General features: G+C 38.9%; 2 protein-coding genes across 4 annotated transcripts in view; both read left to right on the forward strand.

Moving 5' to 3' along the window:
* The window catches only part of LOC118824818 (rab GTPase-activating protein 1), a 126,583-nt gene that overhangs the window by 38,707 nt on the left and 59,931 nt on the right, over window positions 1–27,945 (forward strand). For all 3 annotated transcript variants that reach the window (XM_036595239.1, XM_036595241.1, XM_036595242.1), the window contains 2 exons: window positions 2,699–2,792; window positions 7,474–7,624. In XM_036595239.1, the coding sequence (XP_036451132.1) occupies window positions 2,699–2,792; window positions 7,474–7,624 (245 nt within the window). The remainder of the gene's footprint in view (window positions 1–2,698; window positions 2,793–7,473; window positions 7,625–27,945) is intronic.
* Window positions 23,878–27,786, forward strand: LOC118824819 (probable G-protein coupled receptor 21). Its single transcript, XM_036595243.1, has one exon. It carries the CDS (start codon window positions 26,752–26,754, stop codon window positions 27,784–27,786), a length of 1,035 nt encoding a protein of 344 aa, XP_036451136.1. The 5' UTR covers window positions 23,878–26,751.

Below are 27,945 nucleotides of genomic sequence, written 5' to 3' on the forward strand. Positions count from 1 at the left end.
CTCGCTCGCTTGATCCATTACACAGACACATGCAGTAGTGAACAAATATTTCCTAAATGAAGGCCAGTTGTCCCCAGTATATTCTGAAGCGCTACGCCACAATAGAGAATATGTAACAGTGATTTCCCTTAACCATGAAATGTGAAATTAAACTCACTTGACTTATTTACAGTGCATCCGGAAAGTATTCACAGCACTTCACTTTTTCCACATTTTGTTATGTTGCAGCCTTATTCCAAAACGGATTAAATTAATTTTTTCCCTCAGAATTCTACACGCAATACCCCATAATGACAAAAAGTTTGTTTGAATGTTTTGCAAATTTATTAAAAATAAAAAACAAAAAAAAAAATCACATGTACATAGGTATTCACAGCCTTTGCCTTGACACTCAAAATTGAGCTCAGGTGCATCCTGTTTCCACTGATCATCCTTCAGTTGTTTTGACAACTTGATTGGAGTCCACCTATGGTAAATCCAGTTGATTGGACATGATTTGGAAAGGCACACACCTGTCTATATATGGTCCCATAGTTGACAGTACATTTCAGAGCACAAACCAAGCCATGAAGTCCAAGGAATTGTCTGTAGACCACCAAGACAGGATTGTATCGAGGCACAGATTTGGGGAAGGGTACAGAAAAATTTCTGCAGCATTGAAGGTCCCAATGAGCACAGTGGCCTCCATCATCCGTAAATGGAAGAAGTTCGGAACCACCAGGACTCTTCCTAGAGCTGGCCGCCCGGCCAATCTGAGTGATCGGGGTAGAAGGGCCTTAGTCAGGGAGGTGACCAAGAACTCAAGGGTCACTCTGACAGAGCTTCAGCATTGCGCTGTGGAGAGAAGAGAACCTTCCAGAAGGACAACCATTTCTGCAGCACTCCATCAGTCAGGCCTGTATGGTAGAGTGGCCAGACGGAAGCCACTCCTCAGTAAAAGGCACAAGACAGCCCGCTTGGAGTTTGTCAAAAGGCATCTGAAGGACTCTCAGACCATGAGAAACAAAATTCTCTGGTCTGATGAAACGAAGATTGAACTCTTTGGCCTGAATGCCAAGCGTCATGTCTGGAGGAAACCAGGCACTGCTCATCACCTGGCCAATACCATCCCTACAGTGAATCATGGTGGTGGCAGCATCATGCTGTGGGGTTGTTTTTCAGCAGCAGGAACTGGGAGACTAGTCAGCGTCGAGGAAAAGATGAATGCAGCAATCTACAGAGACATCCTTGAAGAAAACCTGCTCCAGAGCGCTCTGGACCTCAGACTGGGTCATCTTCCAACAGGACAACGACCCTAAGCACACAGCCAAGATGACAAAGGAGTGGCTTCGGGGCAACTCCGTGAATGTTGTGTGCCAAGCTTGTAGCATCATACTCAAAAAGACTTGAGGCTGTAATTGCTGCCAAAGGTGCTTCAACATTTAGCAAAGGCTGTGAATGCTTATGTACATGTGAATTTTGGTTTGTTTTTTTATTTTTTAATAAATTTGCAAAACATTCAAACAAACTTTTTTCACTTTGTCATTATGGGGTATTGTGTGTAGAAGAGTAAAGAGGGAAAAATGAATTTAATCCATTTTGGAATAAGGCTGTAACATAACAAAATGTGGAAAAAGTGAAGCGCTGTGAATACTTTCCGGATGCATTGTATCTGTCATAAAATCGCTGTTATGGACCGAGTCTCTTGGCTTCTACCGCTTATAAAATGTGGGACATACAGTATGAAAAAATTATTTAGAGGTTTAAAAAACTCATAATAATAACTAACATTAATCACTAGTAACATTTCTTCCGCCAAGAAATGTAGTTCCTTTAGAGTTGTCTGTCTTTGCCATTCCAACAATAAACCTTAAGAACAACTTTCAGTTGTCTATCAGTGTATATGACAAAAGTATGCAAGAGTTTGAGCGCCCTTGTCAAATTGCACGTTTATTTCCTAAGTAAAAATAAGTGCACATCGTCTACAGAGAACGCATTTCTGTACATGTTAATGTACTGTTTGTTTGCTGAGTTTAACATTGAAAAAAATATGCGGCCTGTGCTAAAAGTTATGGCACATTCAATATATTTTGTTGTATTTTTTCCAATGTGTTACACTAATAAATAAATAGCTATCATGCACTAAAATTGCAGAAAAATGTCAAAAGTTGAACCTTAACTTTGTTCCTTTTAGAGGATGTGTTAAGTTATTGTCACTTAGAAAATTAATAAAACTTGCCAGGAGTACTCAGACTTTCCCATATGACTGCATGTTAGAATCAAGCTGGGTGCCACACAGGGTTTAGAACTGTTTTTGTGGACAAAAACATACCATTTGAAGCTTGTAAAACATTAGATTAACATTAGATTAACATTAGATTAACATTCTTTGCTTAATATTCTGTGAATACTTGAATTCAAAGCCTTACACTGATTATGATGGAGAATACTTAGCTGTCTCCAGAGTTAATCAGCCTAGTTTTGGGTGTTAAATAAGATTAAAAAAAAGTTCTTATGTTGGGTATAATTAGTACTGTTTCGGGCTGTGTCTGATAGTCGCACAGAAGCCTGGTCCTAACTAACAGTATGCTTACTGGTTCATGTGAGCAAAATAATGATGCATTAATGCAGAATTCAGTTGTAGTGAGACAGTTGTAGTGCTCATATCAAATAATTTACAGTTACTCTTTCCCAATCTTTATCTATCTCTCTCTCTCAGACAATGATGAGCCATTACTGAGTGGTTCTGGTGATGTGTCTAAAGAATGCGCAGAGAAGATTCTGGAGACGTGGGGAGACCTGCTGTCTAAATGGTGCGTTTTATACACTGTGCACACCAGCTGTCCCATACCCCTTACCTTCCAACCCCCTCCCTCAGACACAGCTTATCCAGGAGGCTTAATGCTTCCATCCAAACTTGTAACGTGCTTTTGCATATAAATATTTAATTACAAAAGACGGCAGCATAGGCGTCCAGCCTGTACCGTTTGGACTTGAATGCAACGTTCTTTCCTTTTTTGGCTTTCTTTCCCCATCTGAATGTGAGAGAATGCTAAATATTCCAGTGGTAGTTGTTATATAGTCATTTTGGCTTTTCTGCACGTCCTTTGCTATGCTGCTATGTGCTGAATTGAGGCTGCAGGATCTGGGTGCCTTGCAGAAATGAACAGTTTTGCTGAGTTTATTCGGTTCATTTTATAGGTGCAAGCCACTATTACATTGTTCTTGAGCAGCAACTTCTACCCACAGATGCATTAGCATAAAGGCTCAGTTTAGCCCTGTCCTTTACACATTTTATTTCGTTTGCATGGTTGAGGTTTGTGTCGTCTCTGTTGTCAGTTTCCTAGAGATGGTGCCAGTCCAGTACCCAGTACCCAATATTGGACTGATAGTAGCAGAAAATGTTGGATTGGAATCTTGTCAGTTTCTGTTACATATGTAGCTTGAAATATCACAGAATTGCTGGTGGTGCAACTTAGCATAGTAAAGCAGATGATAACAGGAGCCACATGTAAGCTAGCATTAACAGGAGAACTATATTAGCAGGCTATGTGTTGTTATGCTGTCCATTTCACCCTTTAATTTTTAGGTATAGTGTAGTTTTGCAAACATTTGCGCTGGAAGTGATATTTCTGTGTTTTTGTATGTGTTAAAGTTCTTAAATAAATTAGCTAGCTCTAGTTTTTACCTATAGTAGGGCTGTAAAACAATTAAAATAACTGTATTAAATATTGCAATTAAATAAAATATTGCAATTAGTTGCAATAGTTTACGTAGTTAATCATGATTAATTACATTTGTCTCATTCCTATTTGGCCAAATTTGACCATACAAAGAATTTTTAATTTATAAAGCAGTGTATTTTGTTATAGCTACCTATATGAGAGGACAAAAAAATCTTCATTATGTAATTGATGAATGTATTTAATGTTGTCAATTCTTCAGTAGCAGTATGTTTATAAACCTGCACATGAACCGGAACATGAAAAATCCACTAAGTGAACACAGTTTCTTATTTTCATCCCCGACATCCAGTCATAGACCTTGTTTATACAGGAAGGTCAAATCTGATTTAAGCAGGGCAGATTTTCTGCGGTGTAAATCAGTGTGACTCACAAACATTGACACACAAATCAAAATCTGACTTTTTCCGTTTAAATTCAAGCCACATTTGTAGGTGGTTTCAAATCTAATTCAGATCAGATTTCCGGATTCAGTTCATGATGTCGGAATGTCCGACAAGAAAGTCAGTGGTGCATATTTACATATTACAGCTCAAACGTGGAGCATAGAAGCTTTAAACAGACATTTAGGTAACTTAACTTTTACTTTATATGCTGTAGTTTACAGTAACTGCTTCATTGAAAGCTTTGAACTAAAAGCCTGTCTCTGAATTTTACTGATGCAGCCTATAGCTTGTTAACAATATGATGACCAGGTCAACCTGCGCTAATGTTACTCTATTCATGCTGTAGTTATTAAAAAGTAAAAAGCTGTTGTGAATTATAGTGTGATCATTCTTTTAGCTTGCTTGGTTTTGCCCCTTCCTGGTCAGTGTATGTGCATGTATGTAGTTACTGTGGCAGCCAGTGTGCATATACAAGCAAATGCGACTACAGTCTGACCGTACAGATACAAGAAACAAATCTGGTTTGTTCTACAATGTCATAGTAAACCACTATAGACACCACTAATACATAGCTTACTAGGATCACAATTTTTTGATTTTGCAATACTAATTTTGCACTTTGAGTGATATTTCAGTTTTTTTGTAGCTTTTCTGAAGTGCTTTGATAAAGTTTTAAAGAAATAAATATAAAGTCATATTCAGTTGATCTAGGTTTCAGTATCAGTGTTGGTATTTGAAAAGAAAATGTAGTATCATGCCATCTCTGCAGTTTTCTGTTACCATTTATTTCCCCAGTAAAGGCGGAGCTGATAGACGCTTCTGTCTCTGGCCTTCTGTCCCCGCCTCATTCCTCTTTTTCACTGACAGGACCCCAGACAAGAGACAGACACACACACACACAGACACACACACACACACACACACAGACACACACACACAGACACACACAGAGAACATTCTAATTTGAGAACTCATTCATGGGAGGGAAATGAGGGAGATATTTTAAGAGAGAAAGAGAGGTGGGGGTGGACTGAGGAAGAAAGAAAGAGAAAGAGGGGGAGAAAGGGAGGATGGTCAGATAAGGGTCTTATTAAGATTATTTCCTGCTCCCATTACTCTCATTGTTCTTAATCAAAACCTCGAGATGAATTCAATTAAAAAGCTCAGGAATTTAATTAAAGGCTTGTGGCTGCCTCTGCACTAAATGGCTTGGAACCGCACGCACGTGTGTGCCCATGTGTGTGTTGGTCACATCTGCATGTCTGTCGTTGCTCTTGTTTTTCCCCTTCCAAGCCCCTGGCTTTCCTTGTTTTGGTAACAATGCAAGCAATTGCTGTGCTTTGTCCCTAATTGCCATTGAATCAGGCATCTGCACTTCATGAGGTGCCTTCATTGAGCAGAGCATTGTAGTCTCCACTTCAAAGGACGAAGCTTCCATGTAGTTAGTGGATTTGACTGGCCTGCATTTCGAATCACTAGCTTGACCTGAACCGTTTAACAGCTAATGTGTTCAGTATTCACATTATGCATACTGCAAAGGTTTATTTATGTATGCTTCTTCCATTTAGCTGTTAGAAACCATTGGATTTTGTAAACAGTTACTACTTGCTGGGTGTAAAGTATTGGAAGTAAAGATGGATAAGAACTGAAAAATTGTACAGGAATGAACCTGCTGGATTGGTGGGTTGAATAGTCAATGTACCTAACTGACACACTGACTGACTGACTCTAACTGCATAAAATGCATATGCCAGAGAAACTCCAGTGACATCATCTTGGAGACTGGGAGAGTATTCCTTTTCATTTGGTATGGTTGCAATTATAATACTGATTGTAGTGAAGCGTTTTCTTCCCTTAAGCCCTGTATAGATGGGTTAGTTTTCCATGGGGAGGTAGGGTAATGCCAGTTTACCACAGGACATCTTTAAAGTTTATGACCAGTTTGCATGGGTCAAGAAATCTCAGTGTAAATGACGGAGATGGAAGTGTCTTTTTAATTTATGCACTGCTTTTACTCTAGAAAAGAGTAGAAAACATCAAAACATTTAATTGAGACATTATTCCTTTTACTCTAACCATTTACCAAGCTGTCTTAGTTGAATGCAATGCTTCCTTAGCATCGCCCTTCGCTTGGGAATAAACAGTCAACTTCACTGCACAAAATTGGGACATTTGCAAAAACTAGGACAATAACATTACATTTCTGCTTGATTTTAGCCACGGAGAACAAAAGCTTCTTTGACTACCTCCTTATTTAGGAAAGCCTCTTTCCACAGGATATATGCAATGTGCAATATTTTTCTATACAACATTTTTTTCCTATGTGTATATTTTTTGTCTGTGTTTGCTGTCTAGTGTGTCTCGTGTTTTATGATAGTTTGTTTAAATCTTTAAACAATTGCAAGAAGAATGTGAGTTACCCACGACAGGTGTTTTTTATTTTTATTATTTTGTTATATATTTTTTATTGTTTTTTTTTTTTTGAGCTTAACTTTAAATGCATAAATAGAATACAACCTATTTGTGCTTCAAATGCAAAACTGAAAAGAAAAAAAATCTGACCTCTTTGTATAAAGACATGATCAATTTCATTTGAGTATATAATAGTGACCTTGAAATAGAGCACAATATTTCTCCTTCTTAATTGGCATAACTTTTCTTGGTTTTATATATATTTTTTTAAATTCTGAAACTTTGTGTTGTTTATTTCCAGATTTAAATGAAATACCATAATTTTCATTGTGGTCTCAGACTTTTAGACTTCCCTATATTTCCAACAGAGGCATCTTCAAATGCCTAGATCTTACATGGTTTATCTTTAATCAAGTCCTTGTTTGTGTAAATATATGGGCTGTTATGAACTTTTGGATCAATAGGACTGTTAATGCAAGATCTAAATAAAAAGGACAAGTGGCGGAGAAAGAAAATCCTCATATCTACTTTCATCTGTGCTGTCATGCAGAGTTGATAATGCTGTCTATCATTGCAGGGGGAGTGCTCACACAACAAATTATATGAGGTCATATGTTTCCCTTACTGCCGATCAGGTCAAGATGCATCTCGGAGACATGTTGGACAGTGTTCAAACTTGTACTCTGTATCACTTGAGGCACGCAAATGCCACGTGTAAACAGGGCCATGGATGTTGTTTACCACATTATTGTTCTCCATTTAAATGAGCTCTGGCAGTGTACGCTTAAGACTGGCATTTGGCACATTTGTATTTACCATTCTAGAGCATCTACTGGCATAGTTCATGCTTTAGATCTGTTTATCACTGTAATGTTCAATTTAATATTGGTGATATAACAATTTTGATGATATCGTGACCGTATTTCTTTATTTTATTTCTTCTCTTTTTGCAGGCACATGAATCTGGCGGTGCGGCCCAAGCAGTTACCAGCACTTGTCCGCAGCGGTGTCCCAGAAGCCCTGAGGGGGGAGGTGTGGCAGCTCCTGGCTGGTTGCCATAACAACGATCATCAGGTGGAGGAGTACCGGACACTCATTACCAAGGTAAATCCGTGACTCCTGACCTTGGCCGAATTTCACTCTTCACCTTTGACTCTGATCCACTTTCACTCAGATAAAGCTAGTTGTGCTGTTAATGGATTATCAGCAGTGACGCTGTTATTTAATCCGTGAACAAGGCTTAATCTTCCTGGGGGAAAATGGCACTGTTCATTCATCTGTCCTCTCTCCTTCATTCATTCATTCATTAATTCACTTTCTTTTAACCAAGCTAGACTGTTTTCATTTTATTTTGTTCTCACAGTTAAGCTCAGTGCAACGGTTGTGTCATCTTGCAAATTTCATTAATATTATCTTGCATCTGTCATTTCGTCTTCTTGACTATGACATGGTGTCATGCAGTATTACTCAGATTCTGTCCTGGGGCTACTGCACCCAATATTTGGTAATGAGCGAAGGCAACATGGCATGTTATCAGTACTGTAGTAAGTTACATCACAGTGTGCTCTTTTGAGTGTGTAATTGGTATCACCAGGTCTTCCATTTTCTTTGTACGTATATTTCTTTGTATTTTATATAATTTTTTTTCTGGAATTTTCCTTCAACTTCCCCTGCTTAATGCAAGTGGATTATTGGAAATTAAATAAATGAAGGATGGTCTGATTTTTGCGCAGTACTGTATGAAGATGATGTATTTTTTTGCCTCATCACCCATAGTTATTACTATTACAGGGGACCAAATATAAGTATTTACACTCCTAAACCCTATTTGAGCTGGATTAGTTTTACCAGAGGGGGTCTGGTATTGTAATTTGTGCATGATTTGACTGGCTAATTTGTACGGGATAAAGGATCTGTGTAATTTCCCCAAATCACCCCAGATAGCCCGGATCTAAACTCAGCTTTATGTGATGCTGGATGAAGAAGGAGACTTTACATCATATTTCAGTGTTGAGTGGCGCCTGTTATCAACAGCAATTCCAATTGATGGTGCGTACTCTTAGCAGACACAAGGGAGTATATTACAGTTGTTGTGGGTTTTAAGAGTTTTGTCATTAACTTGAGCATTAAGGAGTAGGGTCAGAGCAAGCTCCATTTAGCTGTTAGTCTTGTCTTTAGGTCATTAAAAAAAAGAAAAAATGCAGCTGCTGTTTTCCATTACTTGTTTTTGTTATTACATTACTGTGATGTGGATGTGAACAGGACTGCTATTACTGAGGAAGCTCAAAGTTCAGTATATTGTAGAAGGTAATTTACTCCAGAATTATTACTTAGCAGACTTGTAAAAACTATAGACATGGCAGATTCATACTGGATTAAAAACTCTGATCTTGTCAGTAATCACTTAAATTACAGCACCTACCAAGGTATAATCTAATCCTTCTTGAATAGAGCTTTATGTTTGATTTCCCTCTGACATCATCAAAATAAGAAGGAGGTTTATATAATATACTCTGCTTAATTGAGTTTCAGTCAGCAGCATTAATCTTTGTGTATTTACTGTAGTTATGTAATGGTTATTTTGGCATTAGATTAGATGAAGTGTTTATAGATTTTGGGGCTATTAAGTGGAAATGAAGAGTTCTGGATGAAATCCTCTGGATTGTGCTTGTTTTATTGGAGTATTGGTTCTGTCTGTTTCAGTGACAGTTGCTTGGAGCAACAAACTGGGTTCGTGGAGTCTCTTGTTGGAGAAGAGAATTATTAGTTACTACAATGTAGTCCTACACAAAAATGGCCTGTGTGTGTTTTTCTGTTTTAAATGATTGAGCTGTGCTCTGACAGACTGCCAAAGCACCAGTTTCCCTGCAGTCCCAATTTTCCCCTTTTTCCCTTCCTGTCTCTCTTTCATTCTCTCTCTCTCTCACTCTTTTTCAGGGTTTCTCCACATCTTTAGTGCCAAACACTCCATCTCTGTAACTTTCCTCATTTCTTTCCCATGTCACTCTGTTTGAGAAAGCTCAGTTCCCAGGCTGACGTGTCTGTAGTTAGGAAGTGATTTTGTCTGTTCGGAAAGCTTAGTCATGTTGCTAATAGGTCTTTACTGTGTGTGTATACAAAAGACATTCTAAAACTGGATAACAAAAGTGTGTGGTGTGTGTGAGTGTGCGCACTTGCAGGTGTTTACTGCAATGTGGATGTTTTGCCACTCAAGATCGCAAAGTTGTATGGACTTACGTACGGGTCATTTTGCTGCATAAATTGCACCAGTTGCTCCTAGTGCTCAGCATGTCCAGTGACCGATTTCCAGAAATCTTTAACAGCATTCACTAGAGAGGGGCATAGTTGGGTTTTTTATCGATGCTTCTACTCTTTTTGATAAGGATTATAGATGTAATACTTTACCGCAAATCTTACTGATCCTTTTCTTTTTTTCTTATTTTGTCAGATGTTCAGAATATATTTGTTGCTAAGCAATTAATATTGTTGCAGTGTTTGTAGGAGGCTAATTTATTGTTCACCTAACAAACTAGAGAAGGATTTTGTTGCGTTTATGGTCATATTTGATGCACCCAATTACATGTTTTGTTGATTTTCTAAATTTTCTGGAAAATAAGTTAACACATCCTCTTCAGAGAACAATGTTCTGCACATATTAATGCATATTTACTGTATTTGCAGAATACAGCATATTGAAAAAAAAAGTTTTCTGTTCAAAAAAGGCATATTTTAAATATTTTTTCCCAGTATGTTAAACTAAATAAAAACTTACATAGTACAATTAGCAGAAAATGAACACTTGTTCATTACTTTTCAGTGAACCGTTTCAATATGTACAGAAAAATGGAATATATAAAACAGTGTATTGAAACTGAAAACCGTATTGCTGATATACTCCTTGGTTTCCTCAGAAGGTAACACATATATCGCCTTTTCATTAACACAGTTGTTAACAAGGCATCTGAGCATGTTGTATCACAGCAAAGTGGATTGTGAGGCAGAGTTGTTTATGTTATACATGCACTCGTGCTCAAATGACTGAGCATTTTACAAATCAGTCATTAATTCTAAATTCAAAACAATTTCTACAAAATTTTGGAGTGTGTCTGTGGGAATTTTCACCCATTCATCCAAAAAAACATTTGTGAGGTCAGGTACTGATGTTGGACGAGAGCGATTCATCACTCCACAAAATACGTTTGCACTGCTCCAGAGTCCAGTGGCGGTGTGCTTTACACCACTCCATTGCTTAGCATTGTGCTTAGTGATGTAAGGCTTGCATGCAGCTGCTTGGCCGTGGAAACCCAAGCCATGAAGCTCCCGGCACACAGTTTTTGTGCTAATGTTAATGCCAGAGGAGGTTTGAAACTCCTCAGTTATTGAGTCAGCAGAATGCGGGTGACTTTTATGCGTTACGCGCCTTAGAACTCAGCGATGTGGTCTGACACTTAACGGCTGAGTTGCTGTGGTTCCTAAACCCTTCCACTTTTCAATATCACCACTCACAGTTGATCGTGGTGTGTCCCAATACTTTTGTCCTTACAGTGTATGTATCTAGTGTTTTCCCTTATACTACTAATGGTTAAATAATTTCATATGATTTGCAGGCTTGCCAAGGCCTATGTAATGCTTGTGCGGAAGTATGTGTGGAACAAGAGCCTATTTCCTTGAAACAGGCCTGCTCTAATGGCTGCCTGCTGAATTGCTATTGTTTGTGGGTTAGTCATGGCTGCTAAAGGCTAGCGGGAACAGTCTGAAAGCTTCAGTAAGGAAAAGTACTGAGCAAAACTATAGGCTCCAGAACCAGAAAGGATCCCCACCCTTAGAGCCAGCCTCCCTGGAGAATTTAGGTCCAGCCCAAGCTCCCACGCTTCATAATCTCCCACAGGACAGCCCCTCTCAGAGCTAAAGAAACGCCCCAGGTGGGGACCACCCCAGCAAAAGCCTCTTTAAAGCACTTTTATTTGTGCACCTGCTCTAGTTATGAATTCGTCTCTTTTAGCTAAGATAAAAACAAACAAATACAGTCATGTTTCTGCCTCAAGAGTAACTGTTTTTAGCACTTGGCTAACCCTGTATGCTAACCCTGTTCGAAAGGGGCCACCTGTGGTTCTTCGATGTTATTCTTTAAAGCTCGAGGGAACTTCTTGTGTACCCAGTGTAGCTGTCAGTCATTTTGCCTTGTCCTTAAATGGCTTCTAACAGAATGGAGGGAGAGGAAATACTGCAATTATCATATCTAGTACATCGGCGCCATATCAAGCACTTTCAGCACGTTCTGTTCTCAAGCAAAATGCATCAAGACTGTTCTCGGTAACTGTGTGCCGCTCGGTCTCATTCTGTTTTCTTAATGTAATTTGGTCATGTGAGGCCCTCTTGTCCCTTGTTATGCTGTCCTTTAGTTGCTTTTGTTTCTGGGCTTTTGTTTGTGGTAGTGTGGGCCAGCACTAACTCTTTTGCATTATGAGGGATTATTACTTTTCTGAAGTTTTATAAACATTTTGATCAGGGGTTCAGCACTGCATCGTGACATTGTGATATCACAGTAACGATAGTACACATTGCGGAGGTGTGAAAATACACAATGGAAGTACATTTTATCCACTGTGCCATTTAACACACCTGTGTCATTTAACACACCGAACAACATCTCACCCCAATAATTCTTCCTGCCTCCCAGCTGTAGTGTCATATGTAAGTCGTGCAATAACATGCATTCATATACTATATAATCATACAGATAAATACCTAGGTTTAATGTATTTACTGTTCATGCTATATTATTTATTTGTTTTCTTCTATTTAAAAGCCTTATCAGGGACTGGGACTGCATATTAGCTTAAGCTAAATGCTTATAATAAAGAAAAAAAAACATTATATTCATCATTTTTCTTAATTAATTTAATTAATTTTGTTCAAAATATCATGAGTATACTGGAATTTGGATCCAGTATCGTGAATCAAATTGAATTGTGGGCTGAGTGTATAATTTTCTTACCTATTGCTTGTGAAGAGCAGAACTTTACAGCTAAAACAATCCCCCTGTGAGGCATCTAACTGTTGGATTAGAAAGGTGTCGTAAAGTGCCCATACTCTACATATTTCATGTATTTTATTTTTCCCTGCCTGAAGTCCACTTATGACAGTATTTGATTTTGAGGAATACTAATAGTCATATTTCATTATTAAATGTCACTTTTTCAACATCTGTTTATTCCTTAAGATTAAACAGGCAGTTTTTGTTACTGTCCCTTTAATACTGATATATGTAAATGATCTCTTTTCTGATTAGTGCTCTTATTGTGCCTTGTTCAAAAAGCAGTCCAGGATGAAACCGTTATATTCATGAAATCTTATCATTTCAGTGTTAACTGGAGGAGCTGAATTACTGTAGGCTGATTAGGCTGATTATATGTAATTGTTGGTTGCTATTTTTTATTATTATTTATTATTATTTATTTATTTTTGTTTTTTTAATAAAACTTAATGGTAATAGAAAACATCACTGTAAACAATTGTCATTATCACTGTAAACAATTTTCTATAACAATCTGCATAAAAATGCTAAACTGGGGATCCCTGAACAGGTTGCTGGCTCTGTTTGAATAGTAGTGAGTGGATAAAACTGCATCAGTTTAACCATCAACTTCAAAATTAACCATCATCTTTAATGGGCTTTATCACCCATTGCAGTCTGAATAACTTTCCTACAGCTCTGTACATCCAGCTAGCAGGCTCTCATTTGCTATCTGTAATAAATACAACCAAGTTACCTTGCTGGCTAGCTAGCAACCTGTAACAATAGGAAACGTATTTTAACTGCTCCTGGAATTTAAAGTGATATTCTTGCCTCAAATCAGAGGAGAATCTCTCAAACTGACAAGTCTTCCAGTGTCCAGTGTGCAGAGCTGGCAGTTAGTATTTAATTTTAGTATTTATTTTTGATTGCTTTCATTATCAAATCTAGCGATATTGTTGAACATTTGTTACAGTCCTAATGGCAACTCTAGCACACGCAACATTGCACATGATGTTATTAGTGGTCTTAATACACTGAGTGCCCAAATGTTAGTGGAGGAATTATTTAGTTACATGTAATTTACTAATTGTAATAGTGTCATTCTAAAGTTGATCTACCTTCAAACCGATGCCTCATGACATGCATTTTACACTCTCAGATGACTGCGGAAAACTGCTTTAAATATCTGTGTGAAAAAAATGAATCTCAAATGGTAGTGTCTCCTTTCTAAGAATCTTACAGGATATAATATTTTATAACGGCTGTAATAAAAAATTCTTTATAATTTGAAGCTATTTTGAAATCATGAATTCTTCATTTTAAAGTAGGGCTTATGTAGATAAAATGGAGCAAGTTTTATTTATTTATTTTAAATTGGCATGGCCACAGGCATGCAATGTTTTCTCTAGGCTCTGCCATGTCAATTGGTATTATGTAAAATCAACATCCCGCAGTAGTGCAGTCCCAGGTGGCCACAAGATGTTCCTCTCTGCTTCCCTGCGCACCCACCCCGCAGTCCAAATAAACAAAACTACTGTCTGTGAGTGTGTGTGTATAAAGAGATGGCACTGAAAGTGTCCATGCATCCACAGCTGATGAACTCATGAAGCACTGTTTCTTTTCGACCAGAAAGACCATTCCGACAGACCACCATGCTGTTTATGTTCTTTCAGTAGACGGCCTCCTTCTTGAGCCTTAAACAGTTGTATTTGCTGTGAGTGACATTACCAGTTAATTTATTTTTATTACTTTAAACTTTATTATTACTTCAAAAGTAGTCCGTGAGCCAAGACATATTTGATGTCTGAAGTTTGCTTCTTTAGTTTTACACTGAAGCTATGAGGCTAATGTAGATTACAAGTAGGGTTAACCAGCACCTACCAGTTAGCCACCAATTAAGATATAGAGAAAAAACTCAGACACTTAAGACACAGAGAAAATGGGACTCCTAATAACCATGCAGGACCTGGTAGACCATCAACACTGCACTCAACAGATAAACAGCACCTAAAGCTTTCATCTTTGAGAGAGAGGAGAAAATCAAGCTGCTTCAGATCCGAAGAAATCCACAGGTGTTTCTGTCCATTCTTCCACTGTGAAAAGACAACTTGGCGCTATGAGTCTGATGAACATGGATGAGTTGCTAAGTCTTCTGAAAAGAATGAAATGGAATCCGGAAAATATAATATTATATTCAGTTGTTGAGGCTTCTGTGTAATTTTCTAATGAATGAATGTTTTCTGTTTTTTCCTGGTGCTGAAACCTGTACTTAATGGTCATTTTGATAGGACATTGTCTTTTGCATAGTACTGTAGTTAACTGATTTTATGCTAGACTGGTAGTAAACTTTAAACTTTCTGGTGTTGAAAATATCACAGGTTAGTTTTCATTGCTGTATTAGCTTCTGAAAAAGCCACAGTTATCAGAATCAATTCAGTATTTTGGTGCAACAGAATCAAGCTTTACTCATTGTAATAAGACAATTCAGCAAATGGGTGCTGTAACAGTATGGACAGAAGTTTGCTCAGTGTGCTTTGAATGCACTTGCCAGACTCTTGTTGTCCTGATTAGATCAGTGTTATTTGAGTGAGCACTGACAGAGCAGCAGGTTTTCACCCCATTTGACAGATATGCAAATAGTTTGTGTCCCTCTGTCTTTGGGCTTGACAGATTTAAGTGTCATGTGTGATCATCCATGTTTTGTTCTTTTACTGTTGAAATGTCTTGACATCTAATCATAATTATTGTTTATATATTTTTTTTACTATCAGTGCAGTGTCTGTACTGCTTGGGCTTAACATGAAGTTCTGTTGTAGAAATGAGAGGAAGAAGAGCTGCAGAGGGTTGGTGTTAGTGTTAGCATTAGAGTGAGTGAGTATCGATCGTGATGAGAGAAGAGAGGCTGGCCTGCTGGGGGAGCTGACTGAGGTGCTTTGTAAAACATGCCAAGAGCACAGAGCATCTCAGCTTCATTTAGCCCTGCACTAAGTAGAACAGACCGAGGAGATGAAAGCACTGAGGAGCCCGTGGAGAACCCACTGAGTTTCTCACTCTCTCAAATGATCAAATCGTGGTGAAATTTGAGATTTCACTGAATAGTGTCCTAAAATCATAGTCCAAGTTTTTTAAGGCAGGAGATTTGTGCTCCTATTAGGTTCTGCTTCTGAATAAAGAATTGCTCTAAATAAATGCTCGCTGGCATAGCTTTAGAAAGGTGTCGTCACTTTGCCCACTGTAACGTCCACCAGTTCCAGACAGTTCTCATGTGGCTCTTCAGTAACTCAAACCTGTCCTGTTCTCTGATCTGTGTACAGTAACTCTGTGTCTTGGTTTCCTGATGACCGTATCTGTGTTTCCAGACAACAGTTTTCAATTTCTAGGATGCACTGTGGCCCAGACTGTAGAGCCACTACTGGAATTGACCCTCTTATTTGGAGAAGAGTGAGCTTTTTCAACTGCAAAAATACTTTAGTGCAATTACATTTCTGTATTTTAGCGCTGCCCAAAGTGTGGCCAGCGGACCAAAGTTCACCCACCAAAAGTCACCCAAACCACACCTCTTCAGCCAAATGATGAAATAAATATACAGTTGTGCACAGAAGTTTGAACACCCTGGTTAAATTACACAGGCCACATTTTGTTTTATTTAAATTTTTTTAATATGTTAAATTTGGCAAACAGTAATTATGCATTAAAATGTGTAGAAATGTGTTCTCTGTAGAGGATATGTTCTCTTATTTTCACATAGAAAATCAGTTTGCTGGGGAGCACAAACTTTTGCCCATGATTGTATTTGTATACTATATAAAACTTTTTCTTATTTTTCTTAAAAATTATATTTATATTGTATTTTGAAGTATCCTTATAATACAATATAGTACAATGTTATAAAATACATTTCTAAAAAGTATTTGAAACCTCACCTCAATATTTATTCATTGTTTTGTCTGTTGGCCTTCAGCCCACCACAAGCATTGCTTTGTCCCCCAAGACAAAAAGACCGCCCACCCCTTAATGTATTGCACTGTTCCTTGAAATGTGTTAAATACTAGTAGACCAATAAAGTGACATAATAAATAAAAATAGATATATAGTTAGATATTTAGACCAGAAATATTTACTTTTATTTGTTGATTAATCCAATTAATCCAGAAACCCCGATATGAAGCTGTAACGAATCTGCAGTGACACTGACTGATGAACAAATATGTTAAATGGTAATATTTACACAGCTGGTAATCAGGCGGTTTCTTCGTTTTTTATTTTTATTTTTTTAGTGATCTGATGGCTGCTGTCACTACTCTATGAACGAACATAGGAGGCATTAGGAATGTGGATTTTTGCTCAGTCTTGGGTTGATGAGGCTTGATTTCGGGTCATGATGTATGAAGGTGGAATTTACCTTTATCTTTTGAGTAGTGTTGCATGCAAGCAATCAGACTCGCCACACTCAGGCTTGAATTGTTGAGACTAAATAGCTTCCAAATGTTCACATTTTCATCCACTGTGCTGATCCCATGCCTGCTATTGTATAAACTCTTTGTTCATGTTTTTCTACCAGCCACGTGACCTTTATCTATTCAGCATCTCAACGTACAGAAAATCAGTGCATTGTTCCACATTCTCCTTATGGATGATCACGACTGACTCACTGTTCATGGAGATATTTCTGGTGTTATGTGTTTAGTAGGAGAGGGATAGTATGATAAAATACATACATATAAATGCATGGTGTGTGTGTGTGTGTATAAATGACACTTTGGACCAAACAGCTTCACCTCCATTAAAGGGCCCATACATTTTTCTTGAATTTTATGACCACATTCCAACCACTCTTTAAAGGGCCCTTATCCTACAATGTTCTCCCATTTTATTTTTTCCCTGAGGTCCACTTATGACATTTCTGTCTGAGTTTATGTACTAAAACAGTCAGGAATCGTTTTTACATGGCCATTTTCCAAAATAGTTAAGATGTGAACAAGCCAGAATTGTTCACTGTGGTGGTGATAAGAACCAGACGTCTGAAATCTGAAATCTAAAAAATGTTGCAAAAAATGTTTATTGATATGTTTCCTTATGCTTAACACATTGTTTTGTGGTAGTTTTGCGATAAGCTTTTGGCTCCATTTAATTTTTTTAATCCCATTGATGGTGGAGAATTCATTCATGGTGTTGAGGCAAAATGGTACCCAAAGAAAATGACATATTACATATTAAATACTTATTGAAATTCAGAAGACATGTGTAGGTTCACTAGTTGTTTTAGGTGTTAAGTTAAATTTTCAGTCCAAATTGCATAATCGTTCTGTCTGGTTCCTATCACCACCACTGTAAAGAAATCTTTCCCACTTAAAATTGTGTCTCTAATAACTGTGTAGTTACGTGTGAACAACAAATGCAACAACTATGTAACTACTAATGATTTAGTCACTGTTACAGGTGGATTACAGAAGTACAGCTTATGTAATTACACGTGTATCAACTTCAGTTTTGCCTCATGTAATTACACAAGTTAATCTTAATAGTTGTAACAGGCTATTCTCTCTCATATAATTACACAAGGATAATAACATAAAAATGAAATTACATTTGTAATCAGACTGGAACAGCATTTTTTTTCCCAGAGGTTTTCCCCAGGAGCAAAAGGAAGTATGTAATAACTTACATTAAGACATTACTTACACTGTATCTGCCAGCTTTCCTAACATTTAGCTAACATTTATGTTGTTTGTTTTGTGACATTTCAACTTTAAACCATTCTGCATGTATATGTGACAGTACAGCAGATGTCCCCTCATCTTAAAATGTAACTTTTATGGCATTAATGAAATGTGTTGCATTACCCCCAAAGCAATTTCCATATTACCACTCAATTATTATACAGTACCTACATAACAACTACACCCTGTCCACTTATTTTAAAGTGTAACTTTAACACTACACTACAGGAAAGTTCCTGTGTAGAGGATACACTTGTGTAAGGCAAAACTGAAGTTGATACAAATGTGTAATCACATAGGCTGTACTTCTGTAATCCATCTGTAACACTGACTAAATCATCAGTAGTTAGTATTGTTGCATATGTTATTCATGTGTAACTACACAGTTATTAGTGACAATATAAAGTGGGACCAAGAAATCTGAGTCAGCGAATTTTCTGTGGTGAACAATTTCATATCAAATCACTTTGAATGACTTTGTTTACACCTCAGTAATTGAATTATGCTAGAAATTTGCCTTTGAGGCTGACATGTGTAAGTAGACTCTGTTTTGGTTAGTTGTTCTGTATTGTGTTTCATTCAAAGAGCAGTTTGGCATGAAACTCTCCTTATAATGAAGCTGAATGACTAAGCTGCTGGCTGGAAGATGGATATATTTAAAATGTTTTTTTTTATTTTTTACATCACAAAAACAAATTAAAAGTAGCTATTTTATATTTTTATTTTTAGTTATCAGAATTCTCAAAATCATGATAATCACTGAAGTCCTGTTGTGGTGACCCCGGTAGTGTTTACTGAGCTTCTGCAGTGAGACTGAAAGCTTGCAGAATTGTGTGATGGAGAAGTTGAGGGGTCATGCAGTAAGCAGGCAGACTGACAGCCTGCACAGTGAGCTCTGGTTGATCGCTCTCTTTTTCACTCAGCAGGCTGTCACTGACCTGTCCTCTTTACTGGCTGACCTCCCAATGCACCACACACCAGCAGGCACAGATGCAGAGCTTTACAAAAAAGCTGAAGGGACTGGTAACCCCTGTAAGACAGGGGTCAGTGTCAGCAGCAGAGGCTTGGAGATCCATTTAGTGAAGTCTGGTCCTGGAGGGCTGCACACTGCAGAACTGTTTCCTGCTCTAATAAGTGTGTGTGTGTGTGTGTGTGTGTGTATATATGTATATATGTATATGTATATCTGTATATGTCTGTGTGTGTGTGTGTGTGTGTGTGTGTGTGTGTGTGTGTGTGTGTATATATATATATAATATATATATATATATATATATGTATATATGTATATATGATGTATTGGAACATGTCCTTATTTTTCCCTCTGTTATCTGATCCAGCATTTTCTGACCCAATATTGACACTGGATATCGGATCTCTTCTGTTCAGTGCTGTTGTACCTCAGGGCTGGACTTTGGTAGCACGTCTTAAAATAAGTCTTTTTACAAAACTAATGTGCGTTTAAAACTTTTAGACAGTGTTTACAATGGGTTTTGATAGGTTTGATTTAAACTTTTAGGGGAGGGGGGTCTTGCTGTCTAACTGAAATGTTCCTTTTGGGAAGGGGTCCTTTTGAAAAACTCTAACAGCCTATCCGCAGCTGTCTCAGGCTGTTCACAATGTCTGCTAGTGACCTTTGGCCATAAGTAGCCTTCTTTAAAAGTAATAGTGTTGCGTATTGTATGAATGTATTTCATGAGGAAAGATTTTACACACCATATAGCAGGAACAGGTGGCGACACTAGTGTGCAGTTTGATCTGCTATAAATAGGCCGAACAAACTTTCTATTGTCTAAGAATATGAGTGTTTACTGTCAGTGCCTCACAGGCATCATGATTCATTTCTTAAGAGCTTAACACAAAGAGTGGCCACGCTCACTCAGTTTGCCATTGTGCTTAATTCAATAGAACTGAATGACCTACATTTCTATTTTGAGTGTTTTATGGAAGAGCTAACAGGTTGTTCTGCGATATCGTTCTTCGGTTTTAATTCTTAGAGAGACATTGATGAAACACTCTGTCCGCATTAACTGTAAACATTCTGCAGAGAAATATAAAATTACCACAGTTTCAGTTGAAGGGTCCCCCCAGTTCTCCGGTCCTAATGGCAGAGTTAAGACCGGGTGTTGATTTTTTATCAAGGAGTCCAGTCAAATACAGGATGTGCCTAGAAATGTAGGCTTAGGGCGATGATAGGTTTGATTTAGCTCTTCTGAGAAGTTTCAACTTTTTCCATGTATTATTCTTCATGTGTTTGGACCTGTTGCCATAGGAGCAGGCTGTGGAAAGTGCCAAACTGTCATAGGCTAACTATGGAAATGTATACCTGAAGTTTATATACTACTGGTGTGCTAATATATGATTGGCTTAAGAGTTCAACTTTTCACTCATCACTTCTTAAATATTTGCACATGTCCCATACATGTGCCCTGACATTATTTCTGTACTGAATACCTCATTAGGTAATCAAATTAAGCCATGGAAGTAAGCAAAATGCAGTTATTCAGTCCATAGGCCATTTCATATTCTAATTTCAGAACATCCTTAGAGGGTATGAACTGTTCTTGGTACAAAAGCAGCCATGTCTGTGATTCTGACGTCTTCAAAACCATTTTTGGATGTAAACATGCTGTAAAGGACAAACATTTGTATGATGCGACGTAGCAAATCTAATAAAGTTGTTAATGTGTGGCTAACAGGCATATGACCTACTTTTATGATCGTAGTCCTTTGCCCCCAGTTTTTGAGAATTCAGCTTATGTGATTGCTGTGGAAACTAGTAGACATGACAGACACACAGGAGGCCGGCTGTCTTTCTATCCAAGCCCATACCATCTCCAGATGTAGCCCTGTCCGTAAACACAGACTCAATGAACAGATACACATATGCACAGCTCCAGACACTGCTCCATACGGTGAAGAATAACAAACGTCTTGCACAAAGCCGGTCCTGTTAGCCTCCTGCCGTCCAAAAGCTGCCCTCTCTCCTGTTCTGAGCACACTAAACCTCCAGCAAGACTCAGGGAGGATCCAGTAGGATTGTGGTGCCAACCACAACACAAGCTGACCAATAGCTTGTCTCAGGCTTTTACTTATTTAGAGGAAGGAGACCTGCTGTTCAATTCTGTTCTAATTTAGCTATTATAACTTTCTTTGGATCCTCTTACTTTGCTGCTGCGATCAGTTATCATTGATCTTGTATTGTGTCATGATGCAACAAAACAGTAGAACAGAAGCTTTCTGTGAAGTATTGCAGTTAGAGATGGCACCCATCTGACATGGTACCATCTTGAACAGTAACGGCATCGTTGTCAGCTCAGTAGCAGAAAATGCTGGTTCAGACGGGTAAAAAAGGAATGAATGTGATCCCATTCTGTAAAAAATGCAACAGCACTCACACTGTGTAATGTGATGTTATTAGCTGTGTATTTCATCCTGTGTTTGAGTGGTTTCAGCATGATAGCCTACTTTTAGATGCTCATCTTAAATTATTAGCTTTAATTTTAAAGCTATAATTATTTAAAGAAGTTTTTTTTTTCATTTTCAAGGTGAAGCTATTGAATCAGTGTTGGCTGATACTTAAGGTTTCAATATCGGTATCAGTATCATAAAAGAAAAAGTGATATCTCTGATTGCAGTCCGTCGGAATGACCAAGTCATCATCATTATAGAATGTTAAAGTACCTTTTTAACAGTTGTGATGCGTCTTCATTTTTCATAATTAACTCTGTTCACTTGTAACAACCCCTTTGTATGCTAATTGTTGCAGCCCTAGTTTGAGGGGGGGCTCCGGTGAGGAGGATAGTTAGGTGGTCAGGTGAACAGGCTTGAGCTGCTGGTCAGGGTGCTGTCTATCTTAGTGCTGAGATCAGTGATGATGCGGCTAATTAAGCCAAATGTAAACCTGCATACCACCAGACCTCGAATGTGCTGTCTCACCTCATTCCTTAAAGCTTATCTATCTCTCTCTCTCTCTTTCTGTTTCTCTCTCTCTTTTTCTTTCTCTTTATTTTAATGGATAAGCTGAATGTGGTCTGCTCCCTACCTTTCAGTCAGGCCTATTTTTAGCCCCTCGTGTGCCAGGCTGAGGGGATGCGTGAAAGCAGGGGAGTGTGTCTGGAGCAACGCACACCCAGCAGGGAAGGTGTGCGTGTGTGTGTTTGCGTGCACCCATAGGCTGGAGTGCAGGAGACGTCATGGTGATCATAAGTTGTTAAATCGTTGCACAGATTTGAAGTAGACAGGAAAACAAACCTGAAACAAAGAGGCTTTGATATGAAGGGAGAAATTTGGGTTGTAATATAGTGCATGCTGGATTTAGCAAAGTATTATTAGATTTTATTAGTTGAATTATTAATGCTCCTCTAGTTGAAATGTACCCTAGTGGCATTAAAAGTGCTGCAGAGGCTCAGAATCCAGTGTACCATCCTTTACTCAGATTTGCATAGTAACTGGCACATCCAGTGAATTCATTGGCCAAACTGTCATGTTATTCTATGTAGTGCAGATAGAGTAGGGTAATACAGGAGATGAGCCCATTCAAATACATAGAAACCCAGAGTTATAACACTCACTTTTTTCCCAATTATCCTGTTTTATAAAAAAAATCTCAGTAAGCTGCAGCATAATTCAAACTTTATATATATGTAGCCAATTAATAGCCAATTAAAAGTTAATTTTGTGACTTATGTCATGTGACACGGGTAGGCCTTGGATTGTCGCTATTGTTCAAAAGTTTGTAATCTCACGCTGTTTTATTTTGAGAGCCCCCTATGGATTGTCTGCAGATGTTTGAATTATTCTTACTTTAATTATTATTTAGTAATTAAATTATTACTATCTGCTGAAACTTGCATTCTCAACAGTGTTAGGGTTAGAATTAGCACCAGGTTTAAGTTTAGGATAAGGGTTAGATTTATCTTTTTGACATTTACATTTATGGCATGTAGTAGATGCTCTTATCCAGACCGACTTACAATTTGGTCATTTTTACAGAGGTATGCAAAGGTAGTGTTAGGAGTCTTGCCCAAGGACTCTTATTGGTATGGTGCAGGGTGCTTGCCCAGGCAGGGAATTGAACCCCAGTCTACAGCGCAGAAGGCAGAGGTGTTACCCACTACACCAACCAGAGCTGAAGTTAGAAAGAGAGAGGTTAGAAAAAGAAAGATTGGGAAATGGATTAAAGGTAAGATAAGCAATTACAATCTTAATGTCCCGTCATATTCATAGTTGCTGTTATCTGAGTTGCTCAGATAGTATGGACTGATGTATTAAAAGCTTGACACAATAAGGTAGTTATAATAATAAACTGTAGTTATCTAATTATAGTAAGTTCTTGATAAATTCTTGAAAATTATTTACCTTGAGATTCGATCATCACTTTTCAAATATAAAGTATTGTTCATTTAATTATTACTTCATTCACAGTATTTAACAGCTTCCTCAGACATTTAAGAACCATCTACAGCTCTGTTTATCATTCTGAACACATCTAAAATAGTTTTTAGAGCTTTCTGCAAATTAGCTGAAATCTGAGGTTGTGGAGTAATAGAATCCTTTTCAAAAAATTGTTTTTATTGGTTGTTTTATAATATATATTCCAAGTTTTTAAAGTGTAGTGTAGGTATGTGTTCTACTATGAGGTAATAATATAATTATTTTTGTTTTTATTATTTTACATTGTATTTACATTTCCTAATGATTAACCCATAAAAACAGTCCAAAATTGCTTGGAATCAAATCTTTTAATGCTAATGCTTGTGAAAGTTAAAAACATTTTGTTTACTTTCTATTGTTAGCATTTCAGAGATACAGGGTTTTGCCATGACAGACACAGTGCATTTTGCAAAACAAGTAAATACATGAATTATATATGCTCCAAGTTTGATAGCATTAACAATACTGTCATTACATGTAAGCATACATCTTTGAAATTCAGGGGAAAAAACAAAAGCTGAACCTGCCTTAATGTGGAAGCCTATTAAACTGCATGTCCGTGTTTTGTTTATTTTAAAGTCATGGACTAAAATGTTAGTGGATTGTAAGCTCTTTGTTAGCCCCACTGTTTATGACTGCAGTATTATACTTCCTCTAGGCATCCTGGCTTCATGGTGCCACATTTCAAAAGTGATGTGTTAATAAATGACACACTTTTGTGTTGTGTGTTTCAGTATGTTTTGCGTTGTGTTCTTGTCTGTTAAAAATAGGGATGCATGACAATATCGGAAACAAACTGACAAAGAAATACTTCACAAAAAAATGGTTTTCAGACAGATTAAGGCTTGACTGATATTTTAGACCAATATTTGGCTACATACTTATTGTACTTTGGAAATGAAGAATGTAAATATTTTTGTTTAGTCATTTTATTGCATTTGTAACCCTTAAAAAATAAGTGTTATATTTCTCTGTAATGCCAATACAGCTAAATGTAGTCCAAATTTCCACATTTTGTAAATGGTTATAAATCTATCTGCCGATATGTACTTGAAAAATATCAGAAAGTGAGCAAAAATCCACCTGTTTTTCACAATTTTTGGATTATGAAATCATTAAGATATAAACAATGTTTTTCAGAGTGGTTTGGTATGAAATGTGCCATTCCAAAGAACCTACCAAGTCAGTGGTGATAAACCGGACAATCTAAGTTTTTATGCTTCTTAAAGCTACCGCACAGAAAGCTGGTATACAAATGAGTATGTTTCCTGATGTCTTAGATGTTTAAGTTTTCCAATAGTTTTGATAATAGAATTTTGGCCTAAAACATGTATTTTTACTCTTTTCATGGCAGAGGGGTACATGAAGCGTGTTTTAAGATGAAATAATACCCTCAAAAAAACTTTTTCAGGATTTAGCACTACTTCACCATCAGTATTATGATGAGATGGCTGTATTTGCATTAAAGACTCCTGGTACCTATCCTCACCATTCTAAAATAAACTGATTCAGTAAGTTGCACCAATGCACTATTTCAAATTAAATCATTCTGAAAATAAATGTAATGCTTCAGTACACCTTACAGGAAGTGTATTATGTTGGCCAGGCTGTGTTATACATATTACAGTTGGCTTATGTGTTACATATTTCTTGTTTCAATATAATTGCGTTTGGACTGCATTAGCCTCATTTGTGTAGTCATCCTGTGATCAGTTGCTTTGGCGGTGCTCTATGAAAAGCAGTAAGTGCGAATAAAGCATTTATTGAGCATATTGGAGTGGGTAGGAGTTGGTGGATCTGGGTAGAATTCTGGAGAAAGTAGCTGACCTCCTGCTGCTGCGTTCATGTGCAGGCATGTGAGATGGAGAGGGTGGATGGGGAGGGGCTGAAGCGTGGGTGATGATGTCAGGGAATGTGAGGGGCATGAAGGAGGGTAAAAATCTTTTATTTTTGTGTTTGAATGAGGGAAGTGTTTGAAAGAAGCCTATGAGAAACAGTGAAAGAGAATGAAACATTTGCTTATCTTTGTATCTAAAAGACTGAAAACTTGATGTGAGAAACATGGATCTATATGTATGTGAGCGTGTCTGGCAAAGAGAAGGGGATGCCTCCACTTGTGTTTCTGCATCTGCTTACTGGCTGGAGTGAAAAGTGGGTGGAGCTTTCCCCTGCTGCAGCAGCATGGACTGGAAGGGAGGGAGAGAAAGAGCACGAATGCATCATTGCCACTGAGAAAGAGAGAGAGAGGGAGGGAGGCTGGCTGTGCTCTCTGCATCGCGCCACTCTCCCCCTCATTTCCATTCCAGACGCTGGCTTCTCTCAGGAGAGCCCCTCTCTCCGTTTGAAATGCCAATCACCGCTGGCCGTGCCTTCATCCTCGATCACACACGCTTTCCCAGTGTAACGGCAGCGTGCGAGAACCCAGAGAGCATCGAGGAGATTTCCCGCTCTTCTTCGACTGACTGAAGTTACTGTGGGATAGAAAAAACGGCATCTGGATGACTCTGGATTTTTGTCCTGTCTGAGGATGGCGAGGTTTTGACTGTCCTTTGTTCTTCTTATGCGTTCTAACGTTTGGACTAATCACCATTAAGAGTACAAATGGGGACTATCTAATCAGAGTGCTGAGAACTTCACTTCCTCTGTCTTTTTCTGTACTCTGACTCCCTCCTTGAACATCCTGGGCTTGGCATTGGACTGCCCTGCTCTAGTGCAGCTGTGACTCTCCTAGTAAAGACGAAGAAGAACGGGAAGAACGAGGAAGGCTAGGGCAAATGCGGGGGGCGCTGGTACATCCTGTGTTGCTGGGGGTTTGAAGCCTGTCTTGCCTCTGTTCTGTGTTTCGTTGAAGGCTTTTGTGGCTATGATAGACATTTAGTAAGTCTGTGTGAAAGGATTCCTGTAGACTGCACGGACCTGCGTCTCATATTGCTGCTGAGATGGCAGACGGCCGGCATGGGTACGTCTCTCCTGTCTGCCAGAGAAAGCTGCACACTGGCCAGCCTTTGCTGAGCTAGGCCCCTTGAGGAAGCCTTCCTAGCGCACCTTCAAACAAGATGAACTCAACTGAGCTAAACCAGAGCACCGTGACCTTCTGCCTGCTGGACGTTGGCTACTCTCAAATCTTCAACACCTGCCTGCTGGAAGTTGCTGTCATCCTTTTCCTTACAGTGCTCATCATCTCTGGCAACCTGGTAGTGATTTTCGTATTCCACTGTGCCCCGCTGCTCAGCCACCACACCACCAGCTCCTTCATCCAGACTATGGCATATGCCGACTTGCTGGTGGGGGTCAGCTGCCTCATCCCGTCCTTGTCCTTGCTGCACCATTTGGAGGGACTAGACGAGGAACTCACCTGCAAGGTCTTCGGTTACATGGTGTGCGTCCTGAAGAGCGTCTCCATGACCTCACTAGCATGCGTTAGCGTGGACCGCTATGTGGCGATCACCCGGCCACTCTCCTATGCGGCGCTGGTGACACCTTGCCGTCTACGAGCCTGCATTGCTCTCATCTGGATCTACTCTGCCCTCATCTTCCTGCCCTCCTTCCTTGGCTGGGGCAAGCCAGGATACCACGGGGATGTAGTCGAGTGGTGCTCATCTTCCTGGTCCACCCAGCCACTCTTCACCGCTTTCATCGTGGCAGCGTTGTATGCACCCGCGGCCCTCACTGTCTGCTTCACTTACGCCCACATCTTCCGCATCTGCCGCCAACACACCCGGCAGATCAGCGAGCGCCGGGCACGGTTTGGGCCACAGGAGCCTGAACCAGGTGAACAAACTTGTCCTGACAAGCGCTACGCCACCGTGCTCTTCCGCATCACCAGTGTCTTCTACCTGCTGTGGCTGCCGTACATCATCTACTTCCTGCTGGAGAGTGCAGGAATATACCGTCATCCTGCTGCCTCCTTTCTGACTACATGGTTGGCCATCAGCAACAGCTTCTGCAACTGCCTCATCTACAGCCTGTCCAACAGCGCCTTCCGAAAAGGCCTCAAGCGCCTTTGTCTGCTCTGCCTACAGCGCTCAGACACAACCAAGAAGCCCCTGGGAGCTCTGCAGGCCCCTGCTCGACCAGCCTGTCACGTTTAGCGCCTTCTGTGGACTGGAGAGGGTATCGTGTCAAAGGGGTCTTGCTTAGGCATCTGGGCGCCATTCCAGTTCTTGTCCCTGTCAGAGGGTTTGGAGCAGAGCAAGCCCATGGATGTCTGTTTGTCTCCGTGAAATGTAGCAACCAGTCCTTCAGGCAAG

The sequence above is a fragment of the Colossoma macropomum genome, unplaced genomic scaffold, assembly GCF_904425465.1.
Source record: "Colossoma macropomum unplaced genomic scaffold, Colossoma_macropomum, whole genome shotgun sequence".
Taxonomy (NCBI): domain Eukaryota; kingdom Metazoa; phylum Chordata; class Actinopteri; order Characiformes; family Serrasalmidae; genus Colossoma; species Colossoma macropomum.

Excerpts from the sequence above, each read along its gene's own strand:
- LOC118824819 (XM_036595243.1), top strand. The coding sequence starts at position 26,752 with ATGAACTCAACTGAGCTAAACCAGAGCACCGTGACCTTCTGCCTGCTG.